This window comes from Pangasianodon hypophthalmus, chromosome 11 (genome assembly GCF_027358585.1).
Source record: "Pangasianodon hypophthalmus isolate fPanHyp1 chromosome 11, fPanHyp1.pri, whole genome shotgun sequence".
Lineage (NCBI taxonomy): Eukaryota > Metazoa > Chordata > Actinopteri > Siluriformes > Pangasiidae > Pangasianodon > Pangasianodon hypophthalmus.
Genome location: NC_069720.1, coordinates 4,596,488 through 4,615,534, shown reverse-complemented (window position 1 = coordinate 4,615,534; position 19,047 = coordinate 4,596,488). Strand labels below are relative to the sequence as shown.

General features: G+C 38.6%; 1 protein-coding gene and 1 long non-coding RNA gene across 3 annotated transcripts in view; one reads left to right on the top strand and one right to left on the bottom strand.

The window, feature by feature from the left end:
* The window catches only part of zgc:153993 (uncharacterized protein LOC767645 homolog), a 10,773-nt gene extending 1,297 nt beyond the window's left edge, over nt 1-9,476 (top strand). Inside the window, exons 2-7 of one of the 2 annotated variants that reach the window (XM_053238251.1) lie at nt 507-2,108; nt 2,462-2,510; nt 2,593-2,754; nt 4,154-4,286; nt 5,166-5,270; nt 8,366-9,476. In XM_053238251.1, the coding sequence (XP_053094226.1) occupies nt 1,955-2,108; nt 2,462-2,510; nt 2,593-2,754; nt 4,154-4,286; nt 5,166-5,270; nt 8,366-8,464 (702 nt within the window). In that variant the 5' untranslated portion in view covers nt 507-1,954 and the 3' untranslated portion in view covers nt 8,465-9,476. The remainder of the gene's footprint in view (nt 1-506; nt 2,109-2,461; nt 2,511-2,592; nt 2,755-4,153; nt 4,287-5,165; nt 5,271-8,365) is intronic. The other variant, XM_026930626.3, reaches the window with a different exon arrangement.
* Nucleotides 9,477-9,597: 121 nt separating this feature from the next.
* LOC117598446 (uncharacterized) lies at nt 9,598-18,197 on the bottom strand. Its single transcript, XR_004579122.2, has 4 exons — nt 18,078-18,197; nt 17,924-17,974; nt 15,998-16,093; nt 9,598-12,693 (listed from the first exon to the last, which is right to left on the bottom strand). It is a non-coding gene; the product is annotated as an uncharacterized LOC117598446 (long non-coding RNA).
* Between the last annotated feature and the right edge of the window lie 850 nt (nt 18,198-19,047).

Below are 19,047 nucleotides of genomic sequence, written 5' to 3'. Positions count from 1 at the left end.
AACCAGAGACCTTGCAGCTGTTAATTTATTTGAATGTTAAAAGGCATGTCTATTTTAAAGGCATGTCTATTTTCTTACTTAAAGCATGTAAAGTTCAAGCAGAATAAGACTCGGAATAAGAACAATACCTATTACAGTACCAAAAATAAAAAACGATGAGCTGTTACAGACGAAGTGAAGGGTATAAAAAGAGTGTTTCCAGGGATCCCATTACCAACATTAGAAATGAGAATTCAGAAATGGAGGAAACATAAACACAAAGACAGCAGAAGACCTAAAAAAAAGTATTTCAGAAATCTCATTTTCCTTATTAATATCATAACACACACACTTGTCAAGTTCTCACTTGCTATTGTTTACATTTTACTGTTTTAGCTCCACTAACACGCTTTCTGCTCCTCATCGGCTGGTTAAGAAGCTTTTCACAATATTAAAATGTGTGTTAAATCATTGCAGCGAAGCTTTTTTGTCCTGTATTCTCTCTCAATCATTTTCTACGGAGACAGGTGGAAAGTCTGCACAGAGGACTATAGGAGCGAGAGCAGTGCACAGCAGGAATTACCACAGAATAAAATAATCGTCTCAATCAATGCAAATGTGATTGTTGAATATGCCACTGATCTCGCTATGTGTGAAGCCAGGCACGGAAATCAGAGCAGTACAAGATGTACAATGTGGCACCAAAAATCCCCTAACACCAAAGCATGATTACAGCAGCAAAAAGGGAAACCACTTTTTTTGTCTAATATAGCAAATATGACTGCAACAACAAGAGGGAAGTAACTGCACTAATTTATTAATTTAATATATTCAATTTGTTAAAATGTTAAAATTTTGAACTGAATCTCTTACTTTTCAGTGGTATGATTTAATTGTATAAACTTTACACATCACTGGATTCCTTTTTTTAAAATGCAGTTCTATAATTTTTACTAGTTGTATATAAGCAAACCTATATCTAATGCTGTCTTTTTCTCTTCTTTTGTCCTTACACCGATAAGCCATAACATTAAAACCACTGACAAGTGAAGTGAGTAACATCAGTTATCTCCTTACAATGGCATCTGTCAAGGGGTGCGATATATTAGGCAGCAAATGAACAGTCAGTTCTCAAAGTTGATGTGTCGGAAGCAGGAAAAATGGGCAAGTGTAAGGATCTGAATGACTTTGACAAGGGCCAAACTGAGCGAGTCAGAGCATTTTCAAGGTTTTGCAGGTCTTATGGGGTGTTCCCGGTATGTGGTAGTTAGTTCCTACCAAAAGTGGCGCCCAAGGCTCCCCAAGGCTGTGGGGAGCGAAGGCTAGCCCGTCTGGTCCAATCCCACAGAAGAGCTACTGTAGCACAAATTGCTGAAGAAGTTAATGCTGGCCATGATAGAAAGGTGTCAGAACACACAGTGTGCTGCATATGGGGCTGCATAGCCGCAGACCGGTCAGAGCGTCCATGCTGACCCCTGTCCACTGCAGCTCCTACAATGGGCATGTGAGCATCAGAACTGGACCATGGAGCAATGGAGGAAGGTGGCCTGGTCTGATGAATCATGGTTTCTTTTGCATCATGTGGATGGCCGAGTGCATGTGTGTTGCACACCTGGGGAAGAGGTGGCACCAGGATGCACTATGGGAAGAAGGCAAGCCGACGGAGGCAGGGTGATGCTCTGGGCAAGGTTCTGCTGGGAAATCTTGGGTCCTGGCTTTCATGTGGATGTTACTTTGACACGTACCACCTACCTAAACATTGTTGCAGACCAAGTACCCACCTTCATGACAGCGGTATTCCCTAATGGCAGTGGCCTCTTTCAGCAGGATATTGCCCTGCCACACTGCAAAAATTGTTCAGGAATGGTTTGAGGAACATGACACAGGGTTCAAGGTGTTGACTTGGCCTCCGAATTCCCCAGATCTCAATCTGATCGAGCATTTGTGGGATGTACCGGACACACAAATCTGATCCATGGAGGCCCCACCTCGTAACTCGCAGGACTTAAAGGATCTGCTGCTAACGACTTGGTGTCAGATACCACAGCACACCTTCAGAGGTCTTGTGGAGTCCATGCCTCGATGGGTCAGAGCTGTTTTGGTGGCACAAGGGACCTACACAATATTAGGTGGTTTTAATGTTATGGCTGATCGGTGTATATGTATTGTTAATGACTGTGTATTGTTTTATACTTTGTCTAATTTGTAATCTTATGTAAAGCACTTTGAATATTTGGACTCAAATTGAAAATTGCAATATGAGTAAGAATTGAATCATAATGAATATGAATAATGATTAAATTATTAAATTAGGAGTGTGTGCTCATATGAAATTTTGCCATATCACCCAACCCTATGTCAAAACAAGTATGATCATTTAGCAAGACATTGGCAGCTATCTAACTAATTCAGTCTAAATCAATCTGTTCTGTCCTCACTACACCTTTTTTTTTAAGTTACATAATTCTCTTTTCTCTTCCAGATGTCATTGATGATAGGATTATAGAAGAAGGTGCTATAGTACTGAGAGGGTACATTAACCTTAATAGTTTAATAGTTTAATTAATAGTTGCCTCTCTCCGTATCCTAACTGTGGTTTGTTTTCACGTGAAGATATGTAATAGATCGGATCACTACAGAGGACCCGGCCATGCACGTGAGTGCCGTGGACCTCGGTGGAACAGCTAACGAAGGGGATGATCCTCATGTCAAAGAAGTTGTAGAGCAGCTTCTTAAGATCGCCGATGATCTGAACCGGAATGCAGAGCTTCAACAGTAAGAAATATTCTGTACTGTTACTGATGACTAAAATTACTCAGGAATGCAGGGTTATTGGGGTTACCCCCCTCCCTGATCAACAAATTACTTCCACCAATAACAGCACCTTACTGTACAATGTCAATACGTCGCGTGCCTGCCATAAAAGTGGATTAAGTTTGTTGGTGGATTCGGAGGTTGCCTTTTGTGTTTCATGTCCAGGCAGAACACAACACTGACACTCCCACGCTGCAGGATGAACTGTAGGGTGCACAGTGCCAAATCTGTGTGTGGAAACACTTTAACTCTTAAAATCTTAAATACCTCAGTCCCATACAGTGATTATCTGCATCCAGTTAGTGGAAGAGGGGGCTCGAATTGACAGCAGCAATCTCAAGACCTTAGTGGAATACTAACCTGACAGGATTGGTGCTGATATTAAGGCGAGGGAGGGTGTAACCAAGTGGAAGAAAAAGAAATGACACAGGAGACTGTGTGTTTGGTGCTGTTCACCCTGCAGGAGTGTCAGTGTTGTGTTCTGCTTGGACATGAAGCACAAAAGGCAACCTCCGAGTCTAACCAACAAACTGACCTTGTGCTTTTATGCTAAATTACATTCATTTGGGTGTGCAACCTATTAACGTTGTATAATAAGGCACTGCTGTTGGTGGATGCGCCTCAGTTTTTGTGCTATTTGTATCTATTTGATCATTAATGGCTCTTTGTAAGAGTGCCTTGCTTCACAGAAGACACCACCATAACAATCAACAATTTGCATTTCTTTCATGTTTTGTACATTTGCACATTTTAACCTCATTATTGGACCATAGTCATTTGTCACATAGGATAAGTTTAAACAGTTCAAATTTACCACAAGAAATATTGCTCCACTAAACCCAGACTCATCTTTGGTAACCGCTTTACCCTGCAGCTGAACACGCATGTAGGAGAGCGCTAATTGCCCTTTTCCATAAAATGAGCTCATAGACACCCATGATTGGTGAGAGAGAGAATTGCCACCCTTTCCACCCAGACATCAGGATCAGTTAAAGCTCTCTTAGACTCCCAGCATCATCAGGAGTCTAATTTCCCAGTGATAGGGTGAAAGTTTTCCTGTTACACTAATCATCTTAGCACATGTTTATATATTGTAGCGCTTCTAGTCTCATTTTCCTATTTCAGCTCCATGTATTAAAATCAAAGCATGGGTTAAATGTTGTGTTTGGATGTAATATGAGTGCTGAAATGTCCAAATGTTTTTCCTCAAGATTTTTCCTTTTTTTAAAAATTGAGCATTATGATATCAATAAAACCAACAAACTGGCTATATTCCTTTTCTGAAATTGTAAGAAGATGATCTAAAGTAGGCACAGTATGTATAGATATTCAGTATGACCACATGTTTATCTCTGGACAGCCTCATCAACACTGTACAGGCGAACTGCGCTCAGGAGGTGTTCATGACTGTGGCCAAGAGCATCTTTGCAGATGGCATTAACTGGGGGCGAGTAGTGGCTCTCTTTCATCTGGCCTATCAGCTAATTTACAAGGTAAAACTTTCCTGCTCTGTCTACAGCTTTAGAAGGTTCTAATGACATGAGTAATATACATCAGTTTGATGGTACATGTCTAAATTCCTGGTTTGTTTTTAAATAAAATGGGATGTAAAGCCAGCGACACTGCTGGCTAAGCCACCTGAGAGAGGTTCCCATCATTGCTAACAAGAAGATCTTAGCAGCCAAAAAAATTTTAACACAAATTTGCAAGCATATATCAGCAGACATGACTGTTTTTTCCCCCAGATTCCCCAACAACGAGTATCTCCTTTCAGTTTTGTTTTTTTGACCAATCAGTAAGGTCCTGCCTACTTGTTTTCTATTGGCTAACAAGACCATGTCAAAGTTCACCTAGATAAAGTTGGTGCAAGGTGAAATGATCCGTTAATGGAAACGTATGCACATCTTGCATCCTTCCCTGTTCACTGAATTGTGTCCACTGATTTAGCTGAGAAAGCAGAAAAGCCTCAGTAGAAAGGGGTCAAAAACATAAATGCTAAAGCTAGGCTCTAGATGTTGGCACCTTTGAACTGATTAGAGTCTTATTTTTCTTTTTCAGTAATGTTGCTAAAACTAGACTGAAATGATTCTTTTAGTTAACAGGATTGATTGTTTATTTGCTATATTTATTAATGTATTTTATTTAGTGGGTCAAATATAAGTGCTACTTTACATATACTAAAGGAGAAATAAGGGAATTATTATTTTTTATATTTTTTAAGAGAAATTTGTCCAAATAAGAGCAAATACCATTGCCTTGAAATAACCCTGTAATTGTTTTCGCATGTTTATCGGGAGTAGTGATACAGGAAATTGACTGTGCAGAGAATATAGAAGCTACTGGAAAGACTCAGCTCTCTATTCCCCCCCCAGGCACTGACTCAAAACCACTTTGAAATCATCAAGAACATCATTAGCTGGGTATTGCAGTTTATCAGGGAACACATTTCCGCCTGGATCAGACAGCAAGGAGGATGGGTAAGTGGTTGGTATGTGTGTGTGTATGTGTGTGTGCGCGAATGCTTTCTGGCCACCCATACAGAGCCACACAGGTCGACTCAGACACAGGCCACCACACACAGAGGCACGCCCACTTGAGTGTCAGGAAGCATAGAGGCACAAACTCTGACGCATTCCATACACATGCATTCTGTACACACACACAGTGAAAGCACAGTGCATGTATAGTGTATATAATAAACACAGATACTCCCTTTTTACATTAAATGGAAATCAAATGCAAAAGTCACATAGAAACTGCAGGGATTTGTGTGGGGGTCAGTTTGGCAGACGATGATTCAGCACCCTGCAGCCGGCATTATCACTGCGGAGACTAATTACTGCTAATTTACGGTAATGTACACACACACAGTAAGAGGGAGGGTGGTTGTCATCATAACAATTACTACAGACAGACAAAAGTAGTCAGAGGGCGGCTGAATTTGTAGCTTTGCTTTACATGTTCAGCGTATCTCGTTTTGCATCTCAAGTCTTTCGCTCGGATGTTTGTGCAACAGTGTCCAAAGGCCATCATTACAGCACAGCGAGGTGCGGTGAGCATGTGTGGCGCAGAAACTCCTCCAGACCTGGTAGGAGTCCGGTGGCGAGTTTTATAGCTCAGACATGATCATAAAGGCCGTAGTAAGCGCAGTTCGGGGTTTTCGACTTCAAACAGCCTAGCGTCATGGAGCATGCTGTGGTTTACCCTACTAAAATTGCGGGGCCTCAAGTGAACACGTGAACGTGCTTCAGTGTGAGTGTGAGAAAGTCTGATGAAGGCGGGGACAGGTGGAGAAGGACATGGATACAAACACTGGTGGTTTTTATGGAATACAGTATCTGCCTAAATGAAGGTTTGTTTAAATTAACACACATTTGCTGTTAAACTTTTTATTACATTTATTTAGATTTGGGAAAATAGATTAAGGAGAAAGCCACAACATTAATAACCTTGTAACCTTGAAGTTAATAAGCCCAAAAATGCAGGTTGTCATGTTACAAAGCCCTCCATCCTGAAGACTTTGCTATAATAAAAAAAGGAACAGCTTTACCTCTGACTGGTTACAAAGCACTGACATTGGAGACTCCTTCCAAATATGCAAAATAAACATGTCCTCATTGGAAACAATTATAGACATTTTTTTCTTTACATTTTTTCCTCACCTGTCCCCTGTTATACTCACTGCTACCAACCAGGGTGGGTGAAGACTAACATGCTTCCTCTGAGACACGTGAAGCGAGCCAGCTGCACATGCTGCGTCACATGGCAGAGTAACATACTCGGAGGAAAATGTTATCTGCCTTCCTCCACATACACTATATTACCAAAAGTATTCGGTCACCTGCCTTGACTCACATATGAACTTAAGTGCCATCCCATTCCTAACCCATAGGGTTCAATATGATGTCGGTCCACCTTTTGCAGCTATTACAGCTTCAACTCTTCTGGGAAGGCTGTCCACAAGGTTGAGGAGTGTGTTTATAGGAATTTTTGACCATTCTTCCAAAATCGCATTGGTGAGGTCTCACACTGATGTTGGTTGAGAAGGCTTGGCTCTCAGTCTCCGCTCTAATTCATCCCAAAGGTGTTCTATCGGGTTCAGGTCAGGACTCTGTGCAGGCCAGTCAAGTTCATCCACACCAGACTCTGTCATCCATGTCTTTATGGACCTTGCTTTGTGCACTGGTGCACAGTCATGTTGGAAGAGGAAGGGGCCCGCTCCAAACTGTTCCCACAAGGTTGGGAGCATGGAATTGTCCAAAATGTCTTGGTATCCTGAAGCATTCAAAGTTCCTTTCACTGGAACTAAGGGGCCAAGCCCAACTCCTGAAAAACAACCCCACACCATAATTCCTCCTCCACCAAATTTCACACTTGGCACAATGCATTCCGAAATGTACCGTTCTCCTGGCAACCTCCAAACCCAGACTCGTCCATCAGATTGCCAGATGGAAAAGCGTGATTCATCACTCCAGAGAACACGTCTCCACTGCTCTAGAGTCCAGTGGTGGCGTGCTTTACACCACTGCATCCGACGCTTTGCGTTGCACTTGGTGATGTGTGGCTTGGATGCAGCTGCTCGGCCATGGAAACCCATTCCATGAAGCTCTCTGCGTACTGTACTTGGGCTAATCTGAAGGTCACATGAAGTTTGGAGCTCTATAGCAATTGACTGTGAAGAAAGTCGACGACCTCTCTGCACTATGCGCTTCAGCATCAGCTGACCACTCTCCGTCAGTTTACGTGGCCTACCACTTCGTGGCTGAGTTGCTGTTGTTCCCAAACTCTTCCATTTTGTTATGATAAAGCTGACAGTTGACTGTGGAATATTTAGGACCGAGGAAATTTCACAACTGGATTTGTTGCACAGGTGGCATCCTATGACAGTTCCACGCTGGAATTCACTGAGCTCCTGAGAGCGGCCCATTCTTTCACAAATGTTTGTAAAAACAGTCTGCATGCCTAAGTGCTTGATTTTATACACCTGTGGCCAGGCCAAGTGATTAGGACACCTGATTCTGATCATTTGGATGGGTGACCGAATACTTTTGGTAATATAGTGTACATGAGCTCACAGATTCCCACTATTGGTGTCTAGTGTCACCTGTGATTGACAAGGGAGGGAAAATATAAAAGCCCCCCCACCCAGACAGCACGGCCAATTTTGCTTTTTTGTCTCCCGGCCATGGATACCTGTGGCATCATCGTGCGAACATGTTTTAATTTACTTATGTGGCGCGTCTACCATCCGAGTTGTTGTGATTTGCCTTGCGACCAGCCCTACTATCAGAGCTGCTTTTATAGAAAATTAAACTTTTATAATTATAATTAATATAAAAATCTACACATGATGAAGGAAGTATATTATGTGTATGTCTTTTTTTTTTTTGCAAAGTGCAACACATCTTTTATAAGGAGAGCTGCTTAAACAACAGCTAAGGTTTCTGGTCATGTCAATCTTCCTGTCTTCTTTATCTTACTTAAATCTCTCCAACTGTGGTCACTATCAAAAATATTAGACTTCTTTTGCTGTCAGGAAGAGTGCTGACATTCATGTTGTCCTGTTTTGCAGGAGGGCGTTATCCGCAGTGTGTCACGATGGCGCACCGTGTCCATCATTGCAGCAGTGGCGTTCATCACGGCTGTTGTTTACTGGAGAAGAACTCGCTGACCTCCCCACTCTGAAAACCCAACATCATTAAAAGAGACAGATTCACTAATTTGCACAACCATTGCATTGACCAAATGATCATGTTGATTGGCACGTATTAGATCTGTTAGCAAACTATAAAACAGTGTGGAATAAGAGCTCCAATTCAGTACACAATATAGCCCTTTTGAGATTGTTCCCTATGTTGTGTGCTTATACTGTAATGCAACAAGGCACACCTATTTATTAACAACACTGTGTCTTTTTTTTGGACACTCCACTACATTTGTAGCAGTCCATTTGTCCTCCACAGCTCTTAGCATTTTAATAAGTGCCATTATCTTCCAGCCCTACCTCCAACTGGTGAAATATCTGAAAGCAGTTTATCAAATGATTTTAAATAGTTTATTTTTTATAGTGGACCACGTACTACTTGTATTCAAAAAAAACAAAACAAAACAAAACAAAAAAAACCATGGTGTCAGATTTTAAACTATTTAGAATGTTGTGTTTCTGACTCTTGTCCTGTCTAGTCAAGCTTACTTTGCAGGAATGTTATGAATGTGTTTACACTTAATATTAGGCAGGGCAGCAGATAGTGAAGGAAAATGTGGTAGAGGTTCTGCTTATGTGATAAACAACAGGAAAGACCAGAAGCAATAAATTAATCACTGCTTTATTGCTTACATTAAATTGAAAAAAAATTTTAAAAAAATCATTTCAATTGGATTATTGGGACTGGAGTTTTAAAACATGACTGTAGCTATCAGCTGCAGCTACTGTATGTATATCTAGCCTTTATGTGACATGCATTGTTGACAGCTGAGGAGATCAGTGGGAAAAAATTATAAGAGAAACATTTGAATAAGTAAAAACATAAATGAATGTGTATATTAAGGTATAGATCAAAAATTAAAAACGTACAGGGGATATTTCTGTGTACGTAAATGTTTATTTCTGTCATGAATTCAGGGGAATTGTACTTGGTCTTTGTTTACATCAAAATAAATATGATCAAGTGATCAAAATGTGATCATTCTGATTGTGACATTCTTATTATGTTCTTTTAAATGGATAATGTTTTGGTGGCCTAAACATTTTTTTTTTTTTTTTTTTAAATTAACCCCCAAAAACACTGGAGAAAAAAAACAGTGATTGTCAGCATGGTGTGTGAATTCTCTGATGGTTCCTCAACCTCAGTTACATCACTGAAGAGATATGCACAGGTATGTTTGGAATGTAAGTTTGTACCTGGCCATGATATTTTCTGATCACTTTAGTTGGTTCTGTTTCCCAATATATAAATTAGTAGCCTAATTAAAACCACTGAGACCCTAATTAGGCAATTACTAAGGATGAACGAATGGTGTAGTCTTGCTTTGTCCTGCAAGCTTCATATCTGAATGCTCGCTTGTGCCCACATGAAAGTAAAAACATCCTGTTCGTGCGACTTTTTTGTAGCGCACCCGATACAAACCTCTAGTCTGAACCAGATGCCCTGTTAACCTTTCTGGCAAGCTTACCAAAAAATAAAGAACCAAACCCAAAGTGTGCCTTCCATTTGTATCTGGTTAGAACAAAAGGCAAGGTTCACAAAGTAGCTCAATTTCCTATAAACACACCATGCACACCTGAAACCCTCACAACTTTCTTCATGCCATTCTCTCAAGCATTGTGTCTGCTTGAAAGGCCACTAGTTCTTCTCACACGACAAATCAATTCCAACTAGAAAGAAAGAGAGCAGCGATCAGCGGCGGTTGCTCACACGTATTGTTTCATCCTTCCCTGGTGTAATTGGAACCACACATATTCAAATGGTAAAAGGCTCTGCATCGTGTCCACAGGTCCATTATCCTTGTGGGCCACTAGAAAGAGACTCCATGTGTGTGTGAGCTGCGAGGAAGCAGTTTCCTCCTTCCTCCTGTCTCTCCTCAGCTCAGCCGCCCCACAGCTCAGCAGCAGTCTCTTAAACTAAAGCATATGGGTCTGAGATTGGGTTTGAGGGAGGTCTGTGCGTGCTAAGGGTTTAGTCATGGCACTGAAAAAAACAGCACGTATAGCCCTTAGTCTTAGGCTGCTAATCATTAATAGCCTAAATAAAATATAAAGTTCTATAGCATGACCAGAAACCTGTTATTAAAATGACTGAGCAAGATGGTAAATCCACGATTGGCGTGCCATTAGTGTCACACTGATATGCATTTACAAACATATATGAAATAACGGTAAACAGCATTTTTTCTGTCTAATCCCACTATAACTGCACTTTCCTTGAAATATAATCATTATTATACTTCAGAAATTGCATTATTTTTGCATTAATGTGTATGGAAACATCTTTTGCCACGAGTCATCCATTATAAGTTTTGAAAAATGTACGTTCTACTTCCACTACATACACTCAAACCGAACACAAAAAGTCAAAACTGAACACATTCAGTCCTGTGAAATATTTGAAATATTCCACAAGTCATGTGTTCAACAGAGCGCTACATCATCCAAATTTCCTGAAGATCATGAGATGAAGAAAAGTAAGCTCTCTCATTGGTTTATTCTTTATTTTAAGTAATATTTTGATACTGATTAATGAGCTTACTGAAAAGTACAACCCTGTTACCCATATTATAGATTGAAAAATAAATCCTAATTTATTGTCTTTAATGTCCTAATGGCATTAGCTTGGAAGCTAGTTAACCACATTTTGTGCATTTGCTACTTCTACGCTTAAAAAAACAACAACAAAAAACTCATCCCTGTTACTAATTTACAGCAAATTACAGATTGTCAGCGAAGAAACCTTGTAAAAATGTGATTGTTACCTGTAATTATATAATTGGTGCAGGTACATATTTTTAATTGACTAGTACTTGGATGTAGTGATTGACTTTAACCACAAGATGTCAGGTTGAACACAATAAAAATGTCCACAATTTGTAGGAGTCTGCACAGCCATGGAGAAAGCTCTCATTACCTGATGGGTTCATAGGTCACACACCACTACTGATTTTAAAATGAATGGCTGCAGTACAGTACAATATACCTATTTCTCTGTATTGCTTCATGCTTTTGTGCATTTGCCCAAAAAGAGATGTCTTATTAGGCTACAAGGCAAATTTTCCATAGCCATGTGGTTTTCACAGCTTTTAAAAAGAACAAGCTTGAGATTAATATTCTGAAATGAGCAATATCTCCAGAGTTTGTCTCATGACATTCACCTTTATTCTTCAACGTCTTGAATGAACAGGGTTTAATCTAATGCAATATTACCCATTATACCAGACTGGTGTTCAATTCTTTATTCTGATTGGTCCTGTTGATTAATTTTCAGTAGTTGGGGACGCAGGGTTTATATTAAAGTGCTCCATTCTACAATATCGTTTCTATGGTAGCAATTTACAGTTTACATGTAATTGTTGATATGTGGAGGTTTTCACATCATTATAGTCAGAGGTAAAGCTGATTCTTTATGTTTTGGGCCATGGGAAAGTCTTTAGGACAGAGCACTTTGTGCTTTCGGGTTCTCAGTGACATAAAAAGCTGCAACATCTTTGTTATAAACTTCAAGAAATAGAATAAAAGGCTGGTAAGTGAATGACTGTTTATACCTGTTGTAACATTACACAACAAAACTATAAATGGATAAAAGTATGAAGTGTCATATTTCATAAATAATAATTGTAATCGTTAGCACATTGCAGTAGTATAAGAAATAAAACACTTCTTGTCATGCTGTTATTTTGAATTGACTTAAAAATGATTTGAAGGTGGATTCAGTAATAAGGTTGTACACAACTTTGGCCTCTATGATGTTATACGATGAGGCTGCTGTGATTCATATAAGTGTTTGTTTATGTGCTATTTTGTCCCCAAGGATTCTCACTGCTTTTTTGTCAACAGTGACGTCACTGCGATCTGTCTCATGTCCTGTTCTCCCATGGTGCATAAGCTGCAGTAGATTAAATATAACACTCTTACATAATTGAATGACTTGTCTAGTGAGCTAAGTTGTTATTGCCAAAGGCATAAACAAGGCTACATGCAGTGTCTGTTGCTTTTTAGGAGTCAGGTTGATGTCAGTGACAGGGTCAGCGACTCACAGCAGTGCATGTGTACAACCCCCTGCAGTGTATGCATCCTCTTGGGGTCTTTGGTACACAAGGCAACAAAGTTGTATAGGGTTGACTCATCAAGTCTGGAAGGTCAGCCTAGGTTTCTATTGCATTAGGTGTTCCTTAATCATCACTCGCAATCTAAACAGAACAAAGATAAAAGTTAATAAAAAGCAATTTAAAAGTCTGCATTTTCCTTTCTGACTTTTGGATCCACTCAGTTGTTTTATACATACACAGTTTTTGTTTTTTTTCCCCTAACTATTTTTCTGTTGATTTAACCAGTTTTTATCTTCTTGGTTTTTTTTTTTTTTTTTTTTTTTTTTTGGCACAGCTCAGTGGGAGCAGGTGCACCAAAACTGGACAAATAAAGATTGGAAAAACATCACCTGGTCTTTTTCCAGTCTTCCAAACTGCACAGTTCTGGTGACCCTCTGCCCCATATATCCACAAATTTTAATCTGATTGCCCAACGGAATGAAGGTTTGATATGTTGTTCCACCTCAAGATTCAATGTGTTGTGTGTTTTGAGATGCTTTTCTGCTCACCACGGTTGTAAAGACTGTTTATTTGAATTATAGTAGCCTTCCTCTGAGCTCAAACCAGACTGGCCATTCTCCTCTGACCTCTCTCATCGACAAGGCGTTTCCACTCACAGAACTTCCTGAATATATTTCATTTTTCACACCATTCTGTGTAAACTCTAGAGACTGCTGAGATCAGTTTCTGAAGTACTCAAACCAGCTGGTCTGACACCATCATTCAAGCCACAGTCCATTTCACTGAGATCACATTTTTCCCCATTCTGATGTTTAATGTGAACTTTAATTGAAACGACTGACTTTTATCTGCATGATTTTGTGCATCGTGCTGATGCCACATGATTGGCTGACTGGACAATTGCATGAATGAGTGGGTTTTAAAGTGTATAAATAAAGTGGCCGGGTGTACATAACACATTGTGTATGTTTAGGCTATACTCCCTGTCCTGTGTGTGTTTTAGCAATATAGCCTTCACAGAAAACACCAAGTATTAGTTTAATAAAGGCTAACAGGTGTTAGTTTCATAATAATTTGCAGTTAATACTTACTTAAATCTGGAAGATATATCAAATATCCAGCAAGTAAATTAATATTGGTTCATTTTTTTTTTACTTTATTTTTTTTGCCAGTTTAGCTAACTAGCTGGTGTTACTGAGGTAAATTTTAACTTGTTTAAACCTTATTTAAACCTGTCACAGTTTCCTTGAAGTTGGGATCTACTGTAAGTAATTAAATAAGTAATTGAATTAAGAAATATAGGATCTTTTTACAGGATTTTTTTTACAAGAATATAATTGTTTTTGAGCTTGTACATGGAATCAAATTAATTGGACTGAATTGTGTTCAGTTAGACAGCCTTGCTACTGTTATTAGCAACTGGGCCTGCCCTCACTTCTCTCACTTTGCTAACATCTAGGTTTTGTTTTACACAGAGTTACCACAAAAATGAGAAGGAAAGGATCCACTGTAACCCTGACCAAGATAAAGTAGCTAGTGAAGATGAATGAATGATGGAACTACTATGTCTTTGTCTACTTTTCAAGGTAAAGTGTAGTTATAGTGAGCTGGGACTGGTCAAAATGCTGTTTAAATGCTGGAAAAAGCTGAAGAACATTTTAGCTTTGTTTAAAATGTCTTTTCCGTTTACTTTATGTACATTAGGTACATATTTGTAAATGTAATATCAGTGGGACACAAATGTCACCACAATTGTGTAATCACATTACTGGCTTTGAGAATGATTTCACACTAAAAGCTTAGGAGTTTGTTACTAAATAAATAAATAAAAAGTGTTGTACAGAATATTGAAGAAACTTTGGTGACATTCCCTTATGCACATCAGGGTATTCCTCAGCCCATCCTTCCTAAAGCCAGAGGAATGTATAAGTTTTGTCACGACCCATTTATAGATGTTGGTGGACTGGATTGGTTTTCTCCTGAGGGAAGCCATACATCATGTTTCTCTCAGCAGGAGTTTCACAGGTGTCATAGATGGCAGGGGTCCTGTATGGTCTCGCCAGGGTGCACACTCTTAGTCACTTCTGAGATTAGCCTTAAAACAAGGACTACAGAGTTTCTTCCAAATCATGGAAAGGTTAAGGTTTAAAGTGTCCTCCACTGTGACCTGAATGTAATGGCTCGTGACAACAGCCTTAAGGTACAAACTTCTCTTTAAGCTCCAATGACCTGTCTGTACATAGGTCACTGACAGCAGAATTGCTGACATTTCTAAAACTGTACTTATGTGACTAGTTGGAGCAACTATAATTTAGGTGAATCATTACTTGTAAGGCATGAATAATACATCCAGAGTAATACGCCCAGAGTAATACGCTTACCATCCACTTTATGGGCACCTATACATTCATGCAATTAGACAATCATGTGGCAGCATAATGATATGCATAAAATCTCAAAGAACTGGAAAAAATGTTGCCTGCTCTGGTGGTTTAGGTGAACCTGTGCCCACTTTGGCCTCAAGAGTGGAACCTGATGGGATCTTCTGCTGTTGTAACCTCAAGATTCAACATCTGGTGTGTTCTTAGATGCTTTTCTGCTCACCACAATTGTAAAGAGTGGTATTTTAGTTACTGTATGCCTTCTGGGTGTTTTCTAACAAGGCGTTTTCACCCTAAAAGCTGCCACTCACTGGATGTTTTTTTTTTTTTTTAAACAATTCTGTGTAAACTCAAGAGGCTGTTGTGCTTGAAATTTCCAAATCATCAATTTCTGAAATACTCAAACCAGCCTGTCTGCATCCAACAAACATGCAACAATCAAAGATCACTAAGATCACATTTTCCTCCATTCTGATATTTGATATGAACATTAACTGAAGCTCTTGACCTGTATCTGCATGATTTTAGTAGATGGGGCTGACAGATGGGCCACAGACCCTAACTGTATATATACAATGTGCACGTATATGGTAGGTTTACTTGATGAAATGGCCAAAGAGTGTAGCTACAAGGTACATTTACATTCACATTTAGTCATTCAGCAGACAGTCTTATCCAGAGCAACTGAAGGCGCAACATCTAGCAAGGATTCCTAATAAAGACAAGTGTATAAGACAAGTGACAGAGTGCATAAATAAAAATGCAATAAATAAAAAGAAAAACAAGAAGTAATACTAAAAGGCAATGAATGCAAAGTCAGTACAGAGAAAGTGAGGTGTTTTCCTAGATAGTGCCTAAGCTCCATAATAAATAAGTGAACATAGAGCATGGAATTCTGTATGTATTCTTATATATACTGAGATTATATGAGTGAGTATATAAAAAAATATACTAAAATAATAGGTTAGGAGCACTTTGGGTAACACATCACATGCTACATTGATGTAAACACTCGGGATGTTGATGTGAACTGTCATGTTTATTGGTCTGTAATCAGCACTCACTTTGCTCAGGTGCAAGTCCCATTTGTACAGCTGTGTGTGCAGGAGAAAAGCCAGGTCTCTGACTTTACCATGATGGCCTCAGCTTCTCAGGTCCACCTGAATCAGAACACAAAATCAATGCCGATGTCACTGAACAGAACATCAATATTTTCATACTGACTCTTTCCAAGAATTTTATCAGTCATTGCATTGCATTAGTATGGAATGTTACCTAAATAGCAAAGACATTGGTGTTAAATGTTTCAATACATATATAAGAAGATAAAAGATACACATCTTTGATGGACTTTTGAGTGTTTTCAGGTGTGTCTTTGATTATAAAATGTCCACTGAAGATAAAACTTTATCTAATAGCGGCCTGCAGTTAGGGGTGGAAAACACCTGAGTAATAGTACTTTGTTACTATATTATTTTGGTATGTTTATACTTTACTTGCCTATAATTGATGCTGAATACTTTTACTTTTACTGAATACTTTTACAAGAACAAAAACTTACTTTTTACTCCTTGCATTTTTATTTAGACCTTCAAATTACTTAGTACAAATCTCAAAGGTCTCTTCTTCTCTTCTCTAGCCAGTGACTGTACACTATATGTCAACTGAATGGGCTCCCATGCATTTTATTTGCATTTGATTTATTTGTCTTTTATTTACATTTCACTTTACAGCTATAATCAATGTATAATCAGTGATGTAGAAAATGAATCAATGTAAAAAAAAAAAAAAAAATCAAGAATCATGCCAGTTCATAATTGGCTGAGACCTACTTAGGTTCATCAGTTAAAAGCATTTACTTTTTAAATTTTTAATATTAATGTTTAAATGTAGCAACTTTTCACCTGAGTATATTTTTGTTTGGATACTTCCACTTTAGGAAAATTGAGTTAGATTTTGATGCTTTTATACTTTCACTTAAGTATAATTTTTCAATACTTTTTCCACCCTTGCACTAATGCAGCTGCAGAGCTGTAGTGTGCAAGTTTTTCATGCATTTTTATTTTTCATATGTTTATCATTTAAAGTACATGTCTGTACTTTGTAGGTCTCGTATACTCCTCGTTAAAAACACTTAAGGAAGGCTCAGTCATTTACTTATATGGTGCCTCTTTTTGAGCTCGAGGGCTCAACCATAGAAGAACTTCATAGACACACTAGCACTCCTTCGAGCTGCAGACTCCTATCAACATAGTGTCCAACACATTCTCTTTGTCCACTGGCAAAGAACAACCACCACCCCCTCAGTTTGCTGTTTACAAAGTCCAGCTTTGCAAGTCTCCACCTGATCATACAGATTTTTATAACTGTTTCAAAACAACATGTGGTGACACTGGGCATGTTCAGCATTGTCACGTTGGGGATTCGTTCTCCACGTTTTGAGCAGCTGAGCTAACACTGGCACATGGCTGCAGCAAGGTTGTCAAGTTCAAAAGTCATTGCAATCACAACATGGAAATATTGACTTAAAGACCAAATAATGTTGAGGAAGCACAACTGCGCAGATTTAATTGTGAGCATTATCCCCTAATTGTTGTTGATATGTGTTTTTTTTAAATCTGAAACTGAAAAAATGAGTAATTTGGCATTTAATATGTTTAAAATTTGACACTAAATTTGCATTACTTCAAAGTTAATAAGATGTCTGACCCTTGTCCCTTGTATATTGTTCTTAATGTATAATTCTATGGTCTGAGTAAAGAATAAAACACAACAAGACTTGCTACTATAGGAAAATAATCAACGACATGGTTGTGTGATGCAGCCCCATGCAAAGCGAAGTTACCACTCTGAAGTTCATTATTTTCCAACAACAGCATGTGCAGAAAGTGTTTTGTTCCTCTAATGCCACAGCAATTTGCCACTGATTACAATAACATATTATTTAATGAAAGACATATTATTGAATGATGTACAGAGTGTATTCCTACCTGATGCCCAGTGTTCCCGTGATTGGCTTTGGATCCAGGATAAACCAGTTACTAAGGATGAATAAATGAAGATGAACTTTTTACCTTTGACCAATTATAGTTACATTTCATGTTGTGGAACATCTGAGACAAGTTAGTTCCTGTTATCACTTACATTATAGCAGATATAAACAGTCCTTCCCCCCTTGACAAGGCTCTCTTTCCTCACCCTCCTGAAGTTAATAAGACAGGAAAACACTGCTTGTCGTGTTACCCAGAAACCCGGAAAGCACAAAGTCCTCTGTCTTGAAGACTTTCCTGTGGGGGAAAATTTACTGAATTTTATACATTTATAAATCTTAAACTTATAACTGGAATTTATATATTTCTGTAAAGCTGCTTTATGACAATGTCCATTGTTAAAAGCACCATACAAATAAAACTGAATTTAAAATTTAAAATTAAATTGAATTTTACAGAGCTTTGACACTGGGGACTCCTTCCATAAATGTTAAATAGAACAAACGCATTAATATAAATCTGTGATTTGCCCTGCTGCTGAAAATACTGTCAGAGCTGCTGATATAAATAATTAATAACACTTTCTGATCAGTCAGATTAAAAATTTCAACAGCAATATGATATAAATATAAATAACTTATTGGTCGAACATATTAAATGAGAACTAACTCAAGTGGATGTGTTTCATGACTTCCTATGAACATCTAGCTTGTGTCCAGCTTATGCCATGTCTTAGAAAATGGAAAGTACTTTTATTTTTCTATTCTTAACTCTTAATTTCAGAATTTTGTGAAGTACAAGCAACTGGTGACTTCATGAACCACTAGATGTCAGCATGAACTGCAGTCTAAATGCTTGGTATGAGCTAGTTAGTCATTAGGATAGTGAGATATAGAAGGAACTCACTGGACCTGAGACCAGTGGGAAAGAGTGTAGTTTATTAGCATATTTTTTGTACATTAATGTATAAAAGTGCATGCATGATTTTATTGAACTGCCCAAAAAAGAGTAGACAACTCGACATTATGAGCAACGCCACTATGAAAACAAATGATGGAGGCATAAATTATGCACTATACAGGTTGATCAAGTGCACTTGATCTTGTTTATATGAATGCTCTTTA